General features: G+C 34.5%; 4 protein-coding genes and 1 non-coding gene across 5 annotated transcripts; 3 read left to right on the forward strand and 2 right to left on the reverse strand.

Annotated features, from left to right (window-relative positions):
- The first annotated feature begins 241 nt into the window (after positions 1-241).
- LOC125866327 (IQ domain-containing protein IQM6-like) lies at positions 242-3,216 on the forward strand. Its single transcript, XM_049546677.1, has 8 exons — positions 242-736; positions 834-948; positions 1,027-1,092; positions 1,188-1,276; positions 1,372-1,459; positions 1,727-1,966; positions 2,065-2,166; positions 2,418-3,216. The coding sequence occupies exons 1-8, from the start codon at positions 279-281 to the stop codon at positions 3,174-3,176; spliced, it is 1,917 nt and encodes a 638-aa protein (XP_049402634.1). The 5' UTR covers positions 242-278; the 3' UTR covers positions 3,177-3,216.
- Positions 3,217-6,295: 3,079 nt separating this feature from the next.
- On the forward strand, positions 6,296-7,578 carry LOC125864219 (ethylene-responsive transcription factor ERN1-like). Its single transcript, XM_049544132.1, has one exon. It carries the CDS (start codon positions 6,304-6,306, stop codon positions 7,576-7,578), a length of 1,275 nt encoding a protein of 424 aa, XP_049400089.1. The 5' UTR covers positions 6,296-6,303.
- A 145-nt stretch (positions 7,579-7,723) lies between these two features.
- On the reverse strand, positions 7,724-7,795 carry TRNAM-CAU (transfer RNA methionine (anticodon CAU)). The gene has a single exon. It is a non-coding gene; the product is annotated as a tRNA-Met (tRNA).
- A 669-nt stretch (positions 7,796-8,464) lies between these two features.
- Positions 8,465-12,370, reverse strand: LOC125865527 (eukaryotic translation initiation factor NCBP). The gene is made up of 6 exons (XM_049545722.1): positions 12,148-12,370; positions 10,861-10,956; positions 10,675-10,779; positions 10,481-10,558; positions 8,921-9,040; positions 8,465-8,830 (listed from the first exon to the last, which is right to left on the reverse strand). The coding sequence occupies exons 1-6, from the start codon at positions 12,286-12,288 to the stop codon at positions 8,699-8,701; spliced, it is 672 nt and encodes a 223-aa protein (XP_049401679.1). The 5' UTR covers positions 12,289-12,370; the 3' UTR covers positions 8,465-8,698.
- Positions 12,371-13,734: 1,364 nt separating this feature from the next.
- Positions 13,735-15,292, forward strand: LOC125865832 (uncharacterized). The gene is made up of 3 exons (XM_049546093.1): positions 13,735-14,047; positions 14,253-14,633; positions 14,894-15,292. Exons 1-3 carry the CDS (start codon positions 13,829-13,831, stop codon positions 15,050-15,052), a joined length of 759 nt encoding a protein of 252 aa, XP_049402050.1. The 5' UTR covers positions 13,735-13,828; the 3' UTR covers positions 15,053-15,292.
- The last annotated feature ends 921 nt before the right edge of the window (positions 15,293-16,213 follow it).

The raw sequence follows: 16,213 nt of genomic DNA on the forward strand, positions 1-16,213 counted from the left end.
TGAGGAGGTTATAATCCCTTTGCATCTCTTGCAAATTGTAATGTTATACCCTTTAGGCTTTCCTCTTATTCTGTCTCGTTCGAGGTTATGCAAACTCTATGTTTCTTTGGTAATGTTGCTTTCTTTTGAGTATTGTAATTTCATTTGTATCATCATAAGAGTGTCATCACCTGAAAAACATTGATGAAATTAGTGTCTGATGCATTGTCTTGACTTCTGCAGAGGTAGTTTCTTTTTCTTGTTTTCGGGGAACTTCTATAAAAGTTTTTGACAGGGATATGGGAATAACATATTCATGTCCTTTCGCAAATTTTGACGATTCAGATACTAAATTCGAGTCTTATTTAGTGAGAACACTGAGTTTTGGAAGTGATGCTACGAAGAATGCATTACCGGCTATTAATTTCAATGACCAAAATCCTCAACAACCAAAAATGCACAAGTCTTACAGTTCTGGAAAGATGATCCTTGAGGGAACTCTTAGCTATAAAAGGAGGGAATTAGAGGCCAGGATTGGACTGACTTCATTTGATAACGATGAGAAGACGATGAGTCGATCAGACAGCCTTATGAGCAGTGAAGAAAAGCATAACATGCCTGATGAAAACACTAAAATGATACCATTGGTATGTGAGAAACAAAGAGATGAGGCTGCAGTGAAGTTGCAGAAAACATACAAAAGTTTTCGTACTAGAAGACGACTAGCAGATTGTGCTATTCTGGTTGAGCAGAGATGGTATAGTAGTTTAAACATTTATGAATAGCAATGTTTTATGACGGAGCTGTGTCATGATATTTCATAACTGAATGCATACTCTGGTTGTAATTTACAGGTGGAAGGTATTAGATTCCGTTGAACTCAAGCATAGCTCGATATCATTCTTTGACATTGAGAAACCCCAAACCGCCTTTTCTCGTTGGTCAAGAGCTTTAACAAGAGCTGCTAAGGTATCACTTGATTGCAAACTCCATTTCAGAATCTTTATTTAAGCTGTGCTATACTTAGGACTTTGTCTGTGTTGGTAGGTCGGTAAAGGTCTGTCGAAAGATGAAAAAGCCTGTAAGCTTGCTTTACAGCATTGGCTTGAAGCAGTAAGCACTTTTTTCCCAGAAAGTTTACTTAAAAATGTCATGAATTCTCATTTTTGTGAGATTTTCATTGATTTACTTTCTTGACTGTGAAACAGATCGATCCTAGACATCGCTATGGTCATAATCTTCATTTTTATTACACCAAGTGGCTCCAAGTTGACAGTAAACAACCCTTCTTCTATTGGTGAGTTTTTCTTGGATCAACAAGTAATTCAAACAAACAACTTCATTTCAGTTTCAACATCACTAAACTAGACGTTTTTCTCTCGAATGTTGCAGGTTGGACATAGGTGAAGGTAAAGAAGTAAATCTTGAGAAGTGCCCTAGATCAAAACTTCATCAACAATGCATCAAGTATCTTGGTCCGGTGAGTTGTCTTCTTTCTATTGGGCATAAAGGTTATCATTTGACAGAAAAGGTGTTCAAATCTACGGTTGTTTATCGTGCATAATGGACATTAGATACTCGTGAGGTTCGATTAATGTTTTTTTGGTTCAATTCTGAGAGTAAATTGTTCAATATAGGTAATGATACTTGCATTTCTAAGGAGATTATAATTCTTTAACTGCATGAGTTAAGATGAAAGTCAAGAATACGTTTTTAATGCAACTCACCAGTTTATGTATGATTTCAGGTAGAGAGGGAGGCATATGAAGTTGTAATTGTGGGTGGAAAATTCATCTACAAGCAAAGTGGGAGGGTTCTTGATACGAGGGGAGGATCAGAAGAAGCTAAGTGGATCTTTGTGCTAAGCGTGTCGAAGGACTTATACATTGGGATGAAGCAAAAAGGCACATTTCAGCATTCAAGTTTCTTAGCTGGTGGAGCTACATTATCTGCAGGCAGATTAGTCATAGAAGATGGTATTCTAAAGGTATGGATCCAGTAGAACGTCATAATTCTTCCGAAACCTGCAGCAAGTCTTTTCTTAAAATTGGTTTTAATGACTCGAAACCTTCTTGCATAATCTAGGCTGTCTGGCCACACAGCGGACATTATCTTCCAACAAGGGAGAATTTCGAAGAATTTATGACATTTCTTGAACAACACAACATTGATGTCACTATTATTCAGGTAGGATACAACATTTCTCTTTTTCCCATACAGGATGCTGCATTTCTCTTGAATGATCAAAACTTAAGTATAAGCAAAGACACACTTTATATTCTTTCAAATGAAGTTAGTGTTAGGGACTGGTGCAAGAGAAGAAGCCGTCAAGCTAATTAGAAAGTCTTCATGTAAATAACAACTCAGCTGTAACATTTATCGCATTCCCTATCAATTAGTCATGGCTTAACTTGTTAACTTTACTCCTTGTTATGCAGAAATCCCCGTGTGATGGGGAGGAAGCAACTTTTTGTAGGAAGGAAGGTGGTTTAGGCCTTCGTAACAGCTTATCCGCACCAGATTTTAGCCAAGCTAATGAAGAGAGCAACGCCAAATGCTCAGACCGGGAGAAGACTAATCCTACTACAAAATATTGCAAGGATACAGAAAATCCAATTCCGTTGTCAAGACGATCCCAAGGATCAAAACCCAAAATGGTAGTCGAAATACCACCAAGGGAAGACACATTTGAGTTATTCACTAAGTCCGTCCAGTCGGGAGATGGATCAAAAGACAACATACAGCCTTTGGATACTCCAATAGATGGATATGAAACAGCAGAGGAATATTTATCAGATACAGAACTATCAGTTTCAAAGATGAATTTATTCGACGATGAAGATGAAGAAGACTATGAAGAAACTATCCCTACAGAAAAGATAATGAAGAGAATAGATACACATAGAAGAACAAAGTCATTCCAGTTAGCTCATCAATTATCTTGTAGATGGACAACAGGAGCTGGACCTCGAATCGGATGTATGAGGGACTATCCAGCAGAACTCCAATTTCGTGTTATGGAGGACGTGTGTTTGTCTCCAAGAACTACTACATTTCAAACTCCACCAAAATATGCTAGACCTCCTAGCATCTTTTCTATCGAAGCAACTGAAGACAGAAGACGTACTGGTCCTGAATCATCAGTATTCTTTCAATCAACTCCACCGGTAGAAGAAATGCAAAAATATTGTGGTTAGTAGTTAGGATAAAGTAAATAACTCTTGCGATTTTTGTTCGCGAAATTTTATCATCATTTTTTATTCTTGATCATGCTTGACAAACTCCCATAGATTTGTAAAGCAGGACACATTCATTCTTTTGTAGATATATATAGAAAAAAAGATCAAGTGAAGTCTGTCAAAGTTCTTTATCAGTGAGAATTGTTCATCTATTTGTTGTTTAGTTTCACTTTGATGAATTCTTGATCCAAATGCTGTTTATGTGCATAAGTGTGGAAAATTGGAAACATTGTGATGCAGTGAAGCTACTCAGCATCTGTGTTAAGCAACCCGGAGAAAATGTTTTCCTGGAGCTGAAAGCCACTTGACGGTAACGGAAGGGGTTCAACTCAATATTCCTGAAGCTACTAATCTAGACTTGTATCTATGTATGATCGAGATAGTTGTTGAGAATACAACTAAATGATAAAAGTGTGCTCTCTCTAACAACATAAGTATTTAGATGAGATGGTCACATACTTCATCATGGTATCAGACCTTCACATGAGTGGGCATGCTGAGAATACAATTATATGATAAAAGTGTGTTTTCTCAAACAACTTAAGCTTTTAGATGAGATTGTCACATACTTCATCATGGTATCAGAACAAAGCTCACATGATGAGGGGCATGTTGAGAATACAATTAAATGATAAAAGTGTGCTCTCTATAATAGTTTAAATTTTTTGATCAGATAGTCACACACTTTATCATGGTATCAGAGTAGCCTCACGTGAGGGGGGCTTGTTGAGAATACAATTAAATGATAAAAGTGTGCTCTCTCTAACAGCTTAAGCTTTTAGATGAGATGATCACAAACTTCATTAATAGGTACTTCTAATATGTATAAGTAAAAAGAATCATTTATCCTTGAAAAAAATTGTATTGCTATTCTATTTTTGAGGATAGTGTTGGTACAATATAGTCTAAAATTCACATACTCTATAACAAGGGACCAAAAATACATGTTTTAGTTAATGAATGTTCTAGATGCTTAAGCAATTATTTGAAGGATCGAAATTAAAATTTATCAATAATCGAAGGATCAAAAGTGCAATACCAATGGGGCATATTTCCAATATGTACAATTGTGGGTTCGACAAAATAAAAATATCAAGTCAATAAGTCTAAGGTATGACAACATTTGAAAAAAATGTTTTAATCTTATGTTATAATTTATATATTTTTTATTTTTTTTTATTTTAAAATATAATCATTTTAAGGATTCAGCAAAAGTGCAAATTTGGAGTTTTTTGGTAGAAGGATTGATGGAATCTTTGAATGTAACAAAAAAGAGAATTTTTTGTTGGGTGATGAAATAAGAGCAAGCTTTGCAGGATTACATTGTCTATAATTAATTTAGTTACATCATTATCTCTTAATTAGTTAATTAAAATGATTAATTAATTCTAATCCAACCCCCTTCCAACCCACACCACAAAATAAAAAAATAAAAAAAATCTCTAACTCCACTTAATCTTGAAACTTTCTTTAATCTCTTAATCAAGATATTGATATTTAAACTTCATGTTTTTTACGAAGTTAAACGATTGATGATATATATGGTATACCATCAACCATTCACTAGGTATATGTTGATGATAAACGTCAAGAAATCACAAATTTCATGATTTTGCAACTTACTTCATTGACCACTAGATCACACCTAAATACTTATAATTGTAATTTATTATAACATCATTAGTCCATTAGCTAACCAATTGCTTAAAATCTTAAACTTATAAAAATATAGTAGTAAATAGTAATAGAATATGATTGCTCAGCAAAAGTGAAAATTTGGCATTATTAGGCTAAACAAAATTTGAAATCTATGGATGACAACACTTGAAAAAGATGTTTAATCTTCTCTTATAAATTATATTTTCCTTGAGTATTTAGCTAAACAAGATTTACGAATAATCTTATGAGAATATTCCAATTTAATCATTAAAATTTGAAATTGTAATATATTATGATTCTCAGCAAAAGTTCAAATTTGGCGTTTTCTGGCAAAAGGATCAAAATGGCATCTTTGAATGTAACAAAATGGTGGATTCTTTGGTCACCAATTTTACAATTTGAATAAAAGAAAATAACTTTATAACAATATTGTTATATTATATTTTATCAATTTCTTGTGAAAAGAACCATATATTAGGGTTGTACATAGACCGGATTGGATCGGATTTCTTAAATACCAAACCAAATCATTCACGTCTGATATAAACCAAATCAACCAATACATTTAGGTTTTTCAACCTCGAAATTTTCAAAAAGAATATTTATTATAAATCATAAAACTCATATTTTTTGTTCTTTTTGATAACAAGAAAAACTCTTAGTTCTTTGAATGCGCACGAAATAAATCTTGTAATCACACATGAGAATCAACAAACCTTATGTGATGAGCTTAATCGAGAAAGTATACAGAAGATTTCGAACCTGAGACCCTATTTAGGATTTAAAAAACCATTTCTCCTTACCACTCTCATCAGTGATTAGCAAATATAATCTACTAAGGACTTAGAAATTTTCAATGTTTTTAAGGATGTATCCATGTAAACAAGAAATTGACTCAAACTTTTGGATGAAAAGTCAAACCAACCACATGTAAACAGTAAAGAACATTGTCAAGTATTATAAAGTCAAAAAATCTTGGAGAAAATCAATCACAAAAATACATACTCCCTCTCTGTTTCAATTTATGCGACACTTTTTTTTTAATCGATCCAAAAAAGAATGACTTTATAGTCGCATAAACATTTATGACTTGTTTGAGGCCACAAATTATAAAAATCTTTCTTTCTTAAACTCTGTGTGAAGTCGAACTATATCACATAAATCGAGACGAGTGAGGAGTATGAAGAAAAGGTCTACAACATACAGAGGAATGAGTCTATCTTTCTTTCCATTTGAACATAAAAAAAGGGAATCAGAATATATCAACAACTACAAAACAAACACAAGAAAACAACACAAGACAGAAGCAAACTTTTAAAGATTATAAATATCTCAACTTATATATAAACAAGCAAACAATAAGAACAAAGACAAGTAAACAACTTTGTTCTACTACTACTTGAATTACTCCTTTTTTGTTTCCACAATGGAAATTAACTTCCAAAAACATCAGCAAACAGAAGCAATTTCACTAAACAAAGCAACAAAATTCAAAGGGCGAAAACGAAGCAAAGGGCCTAATAGTTTTGTTGGTGTAAGACAAAGGCCATCAGGAAAATGGATAGCTGAGATTAAAGACACAACACAAAAGATAAGAATGTGGCTTGGAACTTATGAAACTGCTGAAGAAGCTGCTCGTGCCTACGATCAAGCTGCTGTTCTTCTTCGTGGATCAAATACACGAACCAACTTTCTTACAACTCGTGTTTCTCAAGATTCTCCTCTTGCTTTACGGATTAGGAATCTTCTCAAGATCAAGAAAGTCGCAAAGGAAAAAAGCCTGGATTACTTAGCTGATTCCACATGTACTAGTAGTACTACTACTAGTGAAGTAATTAGCAATTGTGATGATCCAATTTCAAGTGAATATGCAAAAAAGAGCAATCTTTATGAAAAATTACTTTCTTATGATCAAGAAAGTCAATTTTTCGACAGCAACTCTGTTCAAAGTAGCACTACTAGTGTGACTAGTTCAAACACCAGCAACTGTGCTGATCCAATGTCAAGTGAAAATGCAAAAAAGAGCTATCTTTATGAAGCACTGCTTTCTTACAACAACAACATACTTAGTATAATCCCACAAGTGGGATCTGAGGAGAGTAGTGCTTACACAAACATTACCCCTATGTTGGGAGGTAGAGAGATTGTTTCCGATAGAGAAACAGTACTTTCTTGTAATCAAGAAAACCAACTAATTTTCGACAGTAACTCTGTTCAAAGTGCTACTACTAGTGTGACTAGTTCAAACATCAGCAATTGTGATGATCCAATTTCTATTGAAAATGCAAAAAGGAGCAATCTTTACAAAACACTACTTTCTTACAACAACATACTCAGTGTAATCCCACGGTCTGAGGGAGGTGACATTACCCCTACATTGGAAAGTAAAGAGGTTGTTTCCGATAGAGAAATAAGAGTACTTTCTTGTGATCAAGAAAGTCAAGTGTTTGATGATTTTAACACATACAAGCCTGATTTAGACATAAGCACATCATCATCATCATCATCATGTTTTACGCGGACTGAATTATCATGGGATTTCGAAGAATTGTTAGATATTCCTTTAACAGAATTTGAGGTAATGAAAGTGGAAAGACAGATATCAGCATCGCTTTATGCAGTGAATGGTGTTCAAGATTACATGGAAATCATTCATGAGTCTCTTTGGGATCATCATCACCCCCTTTCTTATTCTTGGTAATATTGTTCAATATTTTTAAGGTGTATCTATGTTACTATTACCTCTAGTAAAATATGTTATAATAATACATTTCTTGGTTATATTGGTCCAAGCAAATGCCATTTGGATAAAATATGATTGAAAAAATTAAGAAAAAAATACGATATATCAGAGCCAGGTTTCGATCCTGGGACCTGTGGGTTATGGGCCCACCACGCTTCCGCTGCGCCACTCTGATTTGTTGAAATTAATTTGGCAAATTTAATTTATATATCAATCGCCTTCATGTCAGACTATGGAATAGATGACAGAAAAATATTCAAAGTTTGAATTTTTGATCGAATTCCATCTATTAAGCCTTGATATTTACAGATGATGAGAATCAGTTTCAACCAATCATGTATCGGACACATTATCCCATAAAAATAGTAAATGACCCGCGCACTCTTCCTTTTTCTTTAAATAGACAAGAAAGTGATAGCTAAATTCACGTTTTAAAGAATTTCAAAAATCTTTTGGTATGAAAGTGACTTTTTATAGACTATTTTTCTTCAATAAAATTGGTAGTTCCCTTGTGGTATGATTGAAAGAAGAGATTTGGTTCTACAATTTCATTACAGCAGTTGTTATAATGATATAATCTGAGATCAATAAGAAATAACATACGAGATTTTTGTAGGGTTTTCTTCTTCAATTCAAATTCATAAATGGCATTATGAGATAAATTTTGAACTTGCTCATTAAATTTTTGAAGAAAACACAACAAATAGATTGGACTTAGCAACTGCAAAATCTGGAATCTATACCACAGAAACCAGTTTGGACATCGATTTTCGTCAGTATTCCATCAACATATGAACCAACTGATATAACATATTACTGGGAATGACTCAATTGTCAATTATACTTGAGCCAGTACTGGGGATAATCCATTTGACAATAGAGTTATGCATACACATCAGAAGAACTACAGGCATTAAAGAGATTTTAGAGTGTCGGTAAAATCTAATTGTTAGCTCATATTACATGATCAACGTCAACCATTTTTGCCATGAAAATCACTTGACCAAATATCGACAGAACTATGCAAATCTCTTTTCTCAAAGTATAACAGCGAAATGATAGTTTAGCAACAACAGTACTATGATCTTATCCAAGTATTGCGGTAAGATGAGTTGTCGCGCAAGGAAGCATCATGGGCTTTGTATTCCATGACATAGCCACCAGGAAGCTTCAAGTGTCGCTTGATTGAGTCTCTCAATGCCATCACAGCCTAGCAAACCCAAGATGATGTGAGTGTGTTTTACTAGTTTAGACTAATGTGGAATGAGTGGGTACGTATTAAGGATTACAATTAGCATACCTGCTGATCTGATGCATTACGATTCCATACACTCAAGATGTCTTCATTGAAACGAATGCTTAGAACTGCACCACATATGTTGTCACCATAATCGAGTTGATCACCTACCAAAGCAAGAACCTAGACAAGAAATCCATCACAGTTTAATAAGTTGACAGGAACACAAACATAATTAAACAACCAGTGACCCTGATGTTATGAGCATGATACACATCAGTGAGAGGCAATCGTAGATGCGTAGACTGTCATTCCACATGATATTAACTCCATTTTCTTAGGGGGAAAGCCTATCAAAGTGGCTTACTACACCGGACCTTCAAGTGTCACCGAGGCATTGCACTAAAGTCGGGGCCTAGAACACCCCACCTCAACATATTTATTGCTAAATACTAAAGTCTGTTCCTATCTTTCCTTTTTCTTATATAACCAGGATACCCGGGCCCGCTCGCGTGCACCTCGACTAATTCCACGGGGTAGCTCTACCACTTACTCAGACAGGTACCGGGGACAAATGGGAAAAAATTACCTACAATTGCGAAAATTTGCATCTGAAGTCACATTGACCCTATATGGATGATGCCAAATTAGCAATTTTACCTTTTTGAGGATGAAGGGACAATTTTATTTACAACACTCAGATGTGCTGTAGTGATAAATGTGTGCTCATCCTCTCGTTCTCCAAAAGAAATATAATGATACAGAAAGTATTGGTAAACAAACATGATCATGACTCATGAGGGTAGCCTGACAAATCATTTTACGAGTTCACCAAATTACTGCTTTACTTGTCTAGTGAAACTAACCAAATTAATGCTGATCCCAACTGATGTACGATTGAGGAGTTGATTGATTTTCTTTTGATAATAATATATGTGGAAACGATAACATCAATCCTACCTTCCAACATCTGTTTTGAGTAAATTCACAAGAAGCAAATGCATATACTCCAAGATGAGAATACTTCAAACTGACTCAACTTTTTGGTTAGATACTGAGAATCGAAGGCAGCATGAAAAATCCAGCTACTGACAAAAAAATGAGGAGGAACATCAATGCAACAACACATTCTTTAAGAGAACAGATTAGAGGATACTGATGTAAAAGTCTGATCAGAGAAGTCACTTCAGCTTCTTCTAGTGCTCTTTCTTCTTCTTCTCTGTTCATTTATATGGTAGACCCTGCTCCTTAAACCCCACATAGTCCCCCCTTGATAAGCAGCGTCTTTTCCAACTCCCCCCTTGATGAGGCCCCCGTCATGGTTGGAGATAGAGAATCCTTTTCACTAGACTATCCTCTTTTGTCAGCTTCTAGTGCTTACTTATGGAAACCTATGTGAGATTGTTTGCTAAGGGGCATCTCAGCATTCCTCGCATAAAATGGAGTTAAAAATTTCCTCTGTTTAGGTATTAATGTTTTATATTGTCTGAAGCTTACGATCTAAATTTCGTCATGGCTACCCATAGATTGAGTTAAAAATTTATTTCTGCACTTAATGTTTTGTAGCCATAAAAGTCTCAGTTAAGTTGACAGAAAACAACAATAGCAGGGCAGCTGGCTTACCAGGTCCTCCCAAAAACGTCCTGAGACAGCCTTTTTAAAACGAATTATCCACTTCCCACCATGGCAATTAGCAGAATCCTTCACAGACAAATATAATCAGGAAATTAACTCGGGTAAGAGATATACATAGTTAAGGACTTTAACAAAATTGAAGACAGAGAAAAGAAATAGTTAGGATGAGCACCAAAACCAACCTCCCATAAAGGACGAATACCCTCTTTGAAAAGATGCAAATCAGTTGGGCTGGGCAATGCTGATGGGCGAGCCAAGTGGCAGTAGCAAACCCAAAACCCTTCAACCTATGGATGAAGAACACATAATAGATTAAAAAGGCAGTCAAATTCACATAAAGCCAAAAGACCAGAAATAAATTGACTTACAGTACTGAAATCAACAATTTTCTTTATATTGTCCTCGTACGATGTTTGTGTTCGAACCCCAGGTGTCCGGCGAGTGTACCAGAAAACAAACTTGTTCTGATCATGACAATGAAGCTAAGTGAGTACCAGAAGCACAATTCATACAAGAAAAAGGAAGCAAAAGATGAAAAGTAAACATGGCTAGAAAATAATACTATGCTATGGAACTACGAAGTCGTGTCATATTTTATTTTTTTACAAAGAGTGGGAAAATAGAGCACGATAATACGCTGCAAGCATATGCTAGTCATCAATTCTAAAATCCTCCTGGCCTGACTGGCACAGTGAACATGTTTGTTTTGGCCATCTCCAAAGAAGAAAAGCAGAAAATTGCAGGCACGTCACAAATTTGACCACCACTGTGGGTGTTGATTATTTTAAAAATAGAAGCTACTAGTAAAATAGAGAAGAAATGCAAGCATATTAAATCACAGGATCCTACAAGATCATCAGACTCTACTATGGGCTTTCAGGAAGTAAGCATCACTTGTATGGGACATATGATGCTCAAAATTTGCTACTTCATACTCATGAGCCTACTTCCAATTCCTGAATCTATTGCATTTACCGAATCTCTGGAGTATATTATGTATAAAGGTAAGATATTGATGCAGAATTCTCTCAGAAGCACTATGTCCAATCTTTATCACCTAAGATCATTAACTTATTTGTCCACATGTTGTATTTCCTTTCCCTAGTAGGAAGTGCCTTACTAGTAGTTTAATTGTTATGCATTTAGTTCAAAACAAGTCTCTGGATAACTTGATGTTCTTGCATAAATGTAATGAGGTCCTACAACCAGTTTATTACTCCGTAACTTAAGCAAATTATATTTTTTATGACAATGGTGTCCAAACCAACTTATGTACACCATAACTATTCCACCAATATACCAACTTAATAATATTTATTCAATAAAAAGTAGAACTTTCAATAAAACAGTCATATCAACAACCTAACAGAAGAATAGTATGAACAAAAGCATACAAATTTGAACTAATCTAAAAATTATGTAAAATATATTGTAAACATTTTTTGAGAAATAGTCACAAATTCCATAAAACCCCAAACAAAACAACAAGTCTGAACAAAAAGCATAAAATTTAAACTCAATAAACCTGAAAACTAAATATAACAAAATAGCTGCAAATCGCATCAAACAACCTAGGTTTGAACTTGATGAACCTAAAAATAAAATAAAATAAAATACTTTGCTGAAATAGCAGAAATATAAAACAAAAATGAAACCTTGAGAGGATGCAAGCCGGCTTTTAGGTCAACGGCGATGCGTTCACGATCCTCGGCGGCTATTGAGGGATCGATAATTAGGGATTGAGTGTTGTTCGTGTTCTTGTTATCCAATTCTTTCTTCTCCGGTGTCACTTCCATTTAGTTCCGGCGAATCTCCGGCGACAACTCTTGTATCTGGTTTTTTCGAAAAGAGGATTTTTCAGAATGAAAACGAAGAGGGATTGTATATGACTGCGGCTCCCCTTCTTCTACAAACGAATCGGGTTGTCCCAGACCCATTTCAACAATCGGGTCAACCCGGTACCAAACTAAATTTTTTTACTTAAAAAATAATTATAAATAACTTTTATCTGATTCAAATTGATTAAAAAAAAAAGATTTTCATAGCTGATAGGTAACCAATTAATATAGCATATTTAATTACGTTGATTTTATATAATAAAAGTTGTTAGGATATAAGTACACATCACTTAAATCTTTTGCATTATTAGAGTTTGAATTTTCCATTTCTACTATTAAAGTTGAATTCAACTTTCCTTCAATTATATTAGGTAGAAATTGCTTGCTAAATGGTCCAATTCCATACATAATACAACCAATAATATTTGTGTCATGGTAAAACTTTTGAAATTTATGGGATAAATATATTTGTAGTCCCTTGACAAATATAGGTGTTTACATTATAGTATATTCTGATTGAACATCTGAACACATGATAAAGTTGTCTAGTTTCAACTAAAATCTCCTTGGATGTACAAGGACTTTGAGAGACATAATTTAATTTAAAGTTGCATCCAAGGGTATAGCTCAAATCGAGGTGTACGCAAGCTGATCGACCTGAAAGAATCTAAAGTGATGCAAACCATGGTTCAATTTTATCCAAATAATAAACATTCAACTAATAAAGATGACTATATACTAATCCAATTAATAATTGAGGGAAATATCCATAGCTTGCCCAAATAGAATAGCCTTCTTATATGTGGTCCTATAGGAGTGATATTTTTCACATAGTGATAAGCTTCCACCTATCTACTATATCACCATCATAACACAAGAAGAAGTTTCAAATATTCACTCTCCAAAGTGCAAGAAGACATCTTCCATATTGAGTGCCTTCATTGAATAAAAATCCCACATTACTTGACCATCAAAGCCACTCTCTTTGACTGTTCAATCACAAGATCTCAGGTTTAAATTTCAGTAGACTTTGAAATACTAGGTGAATTACCTATTTATATATCCAAGTCTTGATGGATAAAGTTAGTTGGTTCTCTGTATTGATAAGAGACGCGAAGTGATTGAGAATCATGAGATTTCACGTTTAAACCCTAGTAGAAGTAAAAACACTAGGTGAGTTTTACCCTCTGTCCAAGTCTTGATGGATAAAATTAACTGATACTCTGTAAAATATGATACGGGAATCTATTCAACCCCAAAAATTAGCTCATGAAGGAGGATTTGCCCAAGTCCATATAAGAGAGACCATCAGTCCATTTCCAAATCAACGTGGGACTCTAACCCCTCTCTACATAAATAACTGTGGAATTAGTCGAGGTGCACACAAGCTGATGCGCAACTAGAGTGGTAAAATAGAATCAGGACTCCTCTAAATTCCAAACTATTTAACCTCTACTGCTCTAACTCCCCTGCTTTCATTCATTGAGAAAGAAAAAAAATGGATCTTCAAGAGTGGGAACTTCTTTCTGATAATGGACTTCTTGAAGTACTCCATGATGATAGAGACAAGTTTTTGTCTATGGAGTATGCTTCTGATTCCAAAAGAGTGCCAAATCAACTAGTAATTCCATTACTAATTCAACAAGAACCAAGTATACAAAAACCTCAAGAAGATGAAGAAGTTATTAAAGAAGTTATCACCAAGGTTCAACTTGAGGTAAACATGTTACCACCTAATATCAAAGTTTCAAACTTTAGATCGTGATCATCTCGTCTAAAAGCTTAAAATGGTTATCTTTTCATCCAAAGTCATTTTTCATGAGTCAAATTATCTTAAATATTGTGACTGTCTCATCATCTGAAAGTTTAAACGGTTAAAGAAAACGCTACTTTAGTTACTTATTTGTATGGTATGTTAACAGGATGAGGAAGATAAAAAGTCACAAGTTTTCTTCAAGAAAATGAAGGAAAGTGAATTTGAAAACATGAAATTGGATTCACCCAAGTTTAATAACAAGACTAGTTCTGTGTCTCAAATTGATTCAATGAGTTTCCCCTTTGAGGATAAAGTTGAAGTCTTGGAAGTTGAAAAGGAGAGTTTGATCAAGAAAAGGGAAATTAATGAAGAGAACAATAATGGTGGAATTAATCTATGGAACTGGAGATTGACTGGAATTGGTGCTATTTGTTCATTTGGGGTTGCAGCTGCTGCTGTTACAATTTACATCTTTATTGGAAATCATCAAAAACAGAAACAGCATAAGCAGAATCAGAAGCTAAAATTCCAATTTTCTGATGACAAGGTTTGTGTAAATATGTTGTCATATTATTCTTGCAAATTATGTTTCAATATTTGTTTTTCTGAGCCGAGGGTCTGTCAGAAACAGTCTTTCTACCTCACAAAGGTAGGATAAGCTCTGTGTATATCCTATCCTTTCTAGACCCCACTTGTGAGATTACACTACTGTCATTGGAAAAATCTCCAATTATCGTCCATTTTGATATGCCTCTTTGAATGCATTTCACCTCACTTATCTAACAAAGTGTTCATGTGGAACTGCAGAAAATGAAGCAAGTGGCTCAGCAGCCTGCAACAAAACTGAATGAAGCAATTCGTGGAGTAAGAGGATCAGTTCCTATAACGAAGAAACACATCACAGACGTTGAAGGATTACTTTTACGCTCCTTAGAGCATATTCAAGACTGTTTATCAGCTTCTTGAATCGTTTTTACGTTCCATTAGCCATAGTGGATCAAACAACGGGTTTGCAGGTTCAACACTACCTCGATATTTAACCTTATATATATGTAAAACTATAATAAGTGTAGGTGAATTTAGATCTCAACTTAGAACTCACAACATCTAAATTGTAGATCCTAGTGATTACTATACATGTTGTATATGTATATTGTATTCCAATTTCCATGAGTTTGTACTAATTAAGTTCAATTGTACTGAAAACTGGAGTTTGGTTCAGAACTATTTGAATACATTGGGTTTTATAGGTGCTTCTGTGTGTGCTTAATTTCTATGTTGCTCGATTTCTTTTTCAAACTGCTTTGATGTGCATTACTTGAGTTGAGGTCTTTCAAAAATAATCTTTCTACCTTCACGAGGCTAGGTATGTGTTACTTCAGTCGAGGGTGATCTTTGATCCTATTTTGAAATTTGTGAAAGTAAACATGCTACCACATATAAAATTTTATGTTGTGTTTGCTACAGTATAGAACTTTTACACTACAGCAAATTAATGTAACAACATATTCAGCATAATCCGGGTCTGGGAAGGATATAGTGTAAGCAAACCTTTACCCCTGCCTATCCGTGGAGGTAGAGAGATTGTTTTCGAAATACACTCAGCTCAAATCAGCAAATCAAAGTAGTTATGAAAAAGGAAATATGGCAGTGAAGAAAACACAACAAACTAATACGGAAAGTAGTACACACAATAAACAACTGTTGTTAACATACATATCAAAACAAAAAACTACAAAATTATTCAAATTTCTTAATACAAAACTAAAATATTCAACTTTTGATTAGATTATGTATTTAATTACAAACTCAGTAACTAAACCGAGCTATGAATTCCCTAACAAATCCACAAAACTGATAAACTTCAAATCCCGACTCTGCCTCATTCAGGTAGCCACAAGTCTGAATATTGATCATCTAATTCAGAATCAGAAAGAAAAGGATTAGGCATAGGGAAACAAAAGAAAGTCCGAACACAGAGACTAAATCGACGAAATTCTTGAAAAGGAAAACAGAAGAGAAGATAAAGAACTTCATCACTGCTCAATCTTTCTGTGTTGCCATTGCAATATTGAAAAAAATCTGCAGATAGATTTGCCACTGCCACAATCAGTTGAGTGTTAAAAA

Source organism: Solanum stenotomum, chromosome 5 (assembly GCF_019186545.1).
Source record: "Solanum stenotomum isolate F172 chromosome 5, ASM1918654v1, whole genome shotgun sequence".
Taxonomy (NCBI): Eukaryota; Viridiplantae; Streptophyta; class Magnoliopsida; order Solanales; family Solanaceae; genus Solanum; species Solanum stenotomum.